At 33.9% G+C, this 5,355-nt stretch overlaps 1 protein-coding gene across 1 annotated transcript in view; it reads right to left on the bottom strand.

Moving 5' to 3' along the window:
- RPS6KA5 (ribosomal protein S6 kinase, 90kDa, polypeptide 5) overlaps positions 1-5,355 on the bottom strand; it is a gene marked incomplete at its 5' end in the record, with an annotated part of 64,796 nt that overhangs the window by 43,959 nt on the left and 15,482 nt on the right. Inside the window, 2 exons of the mRNA XM_010083726.1 lie at positions 986-1,093; positions 1,894-2,009. Of these exons, the coding sequence (XP_010082028.1) occupies positions 986-1,093; positions 1,894-2,009 (224 nt within the window). The remainder of the gene's footprint in view (positions 1-985; positions 1,094-1,893; positions 2,010-5,355) is intronic.

Raw genomic sequence — 5,355 nt, 5'->3', positions numbered from 1 at the left:
CCTGCTGAAAACTTTGTCTCTCTGTACTTCCTCTCTTGCATTGGTCTGGTAATCTGCTGCTAATCCTTTGTCATGCCAATTGAACTTCCTCTTGGTTTCACGCTACAATTTAAAAGGAATATACTGACACTATATTTCCCTGATTCAAAAAGTAACATTTCCTATCTCTTAAAATGGTACCTCACAAATCCTACCAGACTCCATTTTAAATTAAAATATTCTAGAGGAAACTACCAGTTACCTATTTTTAGAAAATCCCTCTGCTGCTTCTAACAAAGACTTAGATCTGCAGTTCCAGGTTCCAGTATCTCTGATACCTAAAGTCAAAGCCAAAAACCAGCCATTTTTAAATTTAAAAACCTGCACAATTTTGACTCTCTGAAATCTAAAAAGCATATTTGGAGATAAAACTGTACACTGCAAATTATTAACAACTAACGTAAAACAGTCAGAGATCACTACATTACGTACTACGCACATATTTAATAAGAGATAAGCTTTTATCCTAAAAGCTTGCAATTAAGCTTATCGAAAGTGACATAAAGACATGAGAAAGAGACAAGATAATAATACTTTAATTATTATTAGCATAAAGAAAAGTCATAGCATACCATTTGCCTAGTCACTGTGAAGTACTGGCACAGTCAAGCATTTCTAAAAAGGTATCTGAAAATGATAATGTAAGCAGCTTTTCAGACTTATGTGGATCTCTCCTTTTTCACATAAAAGGCAGCAGGAGGGAACGTGAAGGCATCTCAGGAAAAACTAGAACAGACAAAAATGCCTTGACAACACTGGCAGGCCAAAGGCCAATGAACTGAAAGCTCAAAACCTAGTAAAACAGACTACTAGATTTTGTTCTATGAAGAGTCTAGAAAGCAGTTTTTCTCCCCTCTCAAATGTGTTTATGATTTCAATGAGACCGAATCTGACTTTGTGATCTTGCTGGATTTTGTCCACAGTTACTGGAGATTCAAATACTCACCTCATCAGTAAGAAACTCCTTACTCAGACCAAAGTCTGTCAGCACCACGTGGCCATCAGAATCAAGGAGAATATTCTCAAGTTTTATATCCCGATATATAATCCCCAACTGCAAACAGAATATGAGAAAAAGTATTTCCAAATCAGTATAAAAACATCAGGGAGACATTCCTGAACACATTTAACTACAAAGCTAGCAAAGTTCCCATTATTAAGGTAATCTGACACCTCACAGTAGCACCTCCAAAAGGACAATTTTTCAATGCCTTTGAAGAAATGACTTTGAGCAATTTAAAAATTCTCAGAAATTACACTGTGCACTAATGTCTTAAAATTTAAAGGACATACCATATCCCTTGAATCTAAAAGTGATTGAATACTTGCTGTTGACTGCAAAACTCAGTTCAGCTTTCATTAAGATCGAAAATGGATGTTTCTGTAATATGTTCTAGACTATACATGCATGCTTTGTAATAGTCCACAAATCTACTTACTACTCTGAAAACCATAACACTTTTCACGCCTACACTTGTGCCAAAATTTCAGAACTCTCCTGTTTAATCATATCAAAACAAGGACAACTGAACATTGCAATCCAAACACTGTTCATGTTGATTACCAATTAGTTTTACTGACATACACCACTTGATAAGGATTATGAAAAATTAACAATAATTTGTCAATAAAACTCTTCATGCTGCAGACAAAAACTTGTAACCTTAATTTGTACATGAATAGACATTTCATTGGGAAGTATTTCTTATTATACAATTAATGTCTCATTGGTTTAAATTCAAAGTAACTTTATCTAGCAATCTAAAAAAATAGTTCTCCTTACTAACTTCATACAATGTGAAAATAATACAGTTGTAGTTCCATAGGATCAGCACTAGGATAACGTTACTTTACCTTGTGGAGATGTTCAAGTGCCAAAACAATTTCCCCAATGTAAATTTGCACCTCATTTTCTGAGAATCTCTCTCTGTGTGAAAGATGAGTAAACAACTCTCCTCCATTTATATAGTCTAAAAAGTAGAACAAAGAACCTTATAGTTTCACTTCCTGACAACTTAATTTGCTTACTGGAATATTAATAGGTACTTTGTAAGTTACTTACTGAGATCAGATACTTTTACTTTATTGCAATTTAGTAATATTTCACCATGTTGTACAATGCTCAATTTCCTTCTTAGAGGACTGACAGAAGAACACGACCAAGTTTTAAATAAAACCATAAAATAAACCTAAAATGTCCATAAATTATAAAGATGAATACTTTTTGCAAAATCAGTCTTTTAGTTATTTAGAAATACTGAGAGTACAAATCATATCTACAAACAGAATACTTGTACTTCTGAAACACTTAAGAGCACCAAGGCAGACTGATATAAAGAAAGGCAATTAAAAAAAACAGGTATTAGGTAAAATAATCAACTATGAGCAATTAAAAGTTTTACCCTTCGCAAGGTGAACTTTGATGGCAAAACTTTGCAGGCTATGACTACAACGGTTCTCCCACAGTCAGGGGGACGGGAGAAAAAGTAATTATTACAGCAGAGCTCCACTGCAACGCATACACATTTTAGAGGGAGAGCTGTTTACACTAGCAGTGTACATTAGAGCCACTAATTTGCAACCCCCACAGGCCCTATATTGTATTTGGAGTCTACATATACAGAGTAGGGAACATGCCCCACATCTTCCTCAACATCCTCTTGAATATGGTATCTATAGATTCATTGGTATAACACATAAATACATGAAAATGGTACAATCCTATTATAAGTAAGTTAATACTTTGAAGGAGACACCCTATATACAAATCATAGACATTCTGATCTCTCTCCTCTTTTTAGTTCTCCAGTTCTCTGTTTGGGAAGGAATATTAGTGGAATCAAATAATGTGAGGAAGATTATTCATCTAGATCATATGAAAAAAATTGTAAGTATAAATAACCCACATGATACAATTGCTTCTTTCTTACAAAAAAAACTTCAGCATTCTAATCATGGAGAAAACAAAGATGACAGAAACAAGTTTTAAAATACTTCTAATCAGAACTGCTGACTGAGTACAAGATAAGAACTGAATTCACAGGCACTATTCTAATAACTGTGACAGATACAAACCAAAGCTGTTGTGGGAGTGGCAGAATTCTATTCAGGTTATAACACTAAGGCCACAGCCCAATGAAACAACCAGCCTTCAAATTCTTGGTGCTAGATCAAATGAGCCACTGACATAACAGGGAAAAAAAAAAACAAATATCAATTACTTCAATATAAACTTCAATATAATATGACAGTTCAGTGTTTTTTTTTTAAGTAGTAGTAGGTTAACCTTGTGTGACAAGCTTTGGATAGAACTGGTACTCACACAGATATAACGCTTTATTCTTTCAATCATAGCCTAAAGTCAACATAAAAACTGGAATCGACTCCAAATCCTGTGTTCTGGAAATGTGGCAGAAATGCAGCTGCATGTCTGCACTTGATCCAGATTAAATTAATACGGCTGTGTAAGATGACTGCATGAAAAAAATGTATTAAATATTGCACTCAGGCTCCAATTCAAAAATGTCTTGAAACTGAAATGACATGTTGCTCATACAGCAAGTTCAGCTGAGTACAAAAACAAAAGCAGGGACCGATTTCCCCAAAAATTCAGAAGCCTTTGAAACACAAAAATTCCAAAACTAAATCAAAGCAGTGATTTACAGAGATTTACATAAATCTTGCAACAAACAGTTATTTTTTTTGTCAGGGAGGGTGTGAAGCCCAGTTGAATTATAAAGTAGCTTTAGGCCATATCAGGTAGGAGAGACTTTCACTGTTAAAAAAGTTACTAAAATAAATTGTTAAACCCCCTCAAATCATTCCCATTTTCTACTAAAAAAAGAAGAAAAAAAAAGGATCTTTCTGGCACTAAGTTGATATTCTGAAAATAGGTTCATGTAGACTTTGCGGGAGAGCAAAAAAACAAACCAAAAAGCCTTTAATTACATATCAGCTTTTAATTTATTGCTCGAAACATCACTTTAACATTGTATTGTGGTGGGCACGTACCCAGTCTGCACTATCTGCTATGTAATGTACTTCAGAATTACTGTGCTCCCTTCTCTGACTCTTATGAGAGCATAACATCAAGCTTTTAATTTTCCCTTCATACAAAAGGTTTTTCTGGCCTAAATTTCTCTATTACTAAGTATTTATTTTTAGGTAAGTACATCCATCTCAGCCGCGAGGGGTTTTGGTTTTGATGGGGGGGGTTTTGACATTTCTAATGCAATCTAAACTGCATTCTAGCCAAAAATATCTGGATTTAAAGAATGGTGCTACAATGTTTATAATATGTTCACATTTTATCTCATTTAATCTTTCAAATTTTTTACCAAATTATTAATCACTAACTTAAACATGAAAAAAAATATGAAACAATTAAAGGTACCATCAAGGAATCACAAAGCTATGGATGGATTTCTAACTTTTTTATTTGTCTCTTTAGCGTTTTCCAGTCTGTGACAATATTTTACATATTTCTTTCATGTCCTAGTCAGAGGAATTTGCAAAAATCCTTATTACAATTTTCAACTCTCATTTTCGAAACAAATCTAGTGAACACTCCATTTCAGCCTGAGCTCCTCAGATACCTGTATTATCTCACTGTAGTATATGAAATTAAAATGTGTGCATAGAACACCTTCCTAAGGATTGACAGATAGTGGTGCAGATTCATATAACATTAACAAAATTTTATGAAGTCAATGTCTAATTGGCCTGTTAATAAAGGTTCAATAAACGGAAGTAACGAGCTAAGAGGAATTGCAAAACTTGTACTTCAATTAAAGGACCATTCTTCAAATAATTCACTACAAAAATGTATTCGGCATTCAAGCATTAACTTGATCATTCATTTTCCTGTTATTTTAAAATACTCTAAGTAGTCTTTAAAAATTGCTCGTAATTTTCTTACAAATACATCTTATACACCAAACAGAAAATTTGCTGCTGATCTGAAAGGTAGAAATATTTCTAATTTTAGAGAGGTATCAAGCCTTATGAACAAGTTCTACTTCCAGTAGAGAAATGTGGGATTTTGGATGGCCTCTTACCACCTAAAAATTGAAACATGCAAGTACCTCAATACTCAAAGATCAAATAGTTTCATAACGAAAAGTTTCGGCAGCAAACGCTTCCGGAAGCAGTAAGGTTTAGAGTTGATTTTAATACTCTTTTCCAGATCCTGAAGTAAATGTTCATCATTATCAGGAAAAATCCTTCAATTTTCCTGAGAAAGACAGGACTCTTTAAAGGCAATGAGAATGGTGAACAAAGCAAAAGGAATGCAACTTCTTAATATCTGCATCTTTC

This window comes from Pterocles gutturalis, unplaced genomic scaffold (genome assembly GCF_000699245.1).
Source record: "Pterocles gutturalis isolate BGI_N339 unplaced genomic scaffold, ASM69924v1 scaffold6370, whole genome shotgun sequence".
Classification (NCBI taxonomy): Eukaryota; Metazoa; Chordata; class Aves; order Pterocliformes; family Pteroclidae; genus Pterocles; species Pterocles gutturalis.
This window is presented reverse-complemented; position numbering and strand designations above follow the sequence as displayed.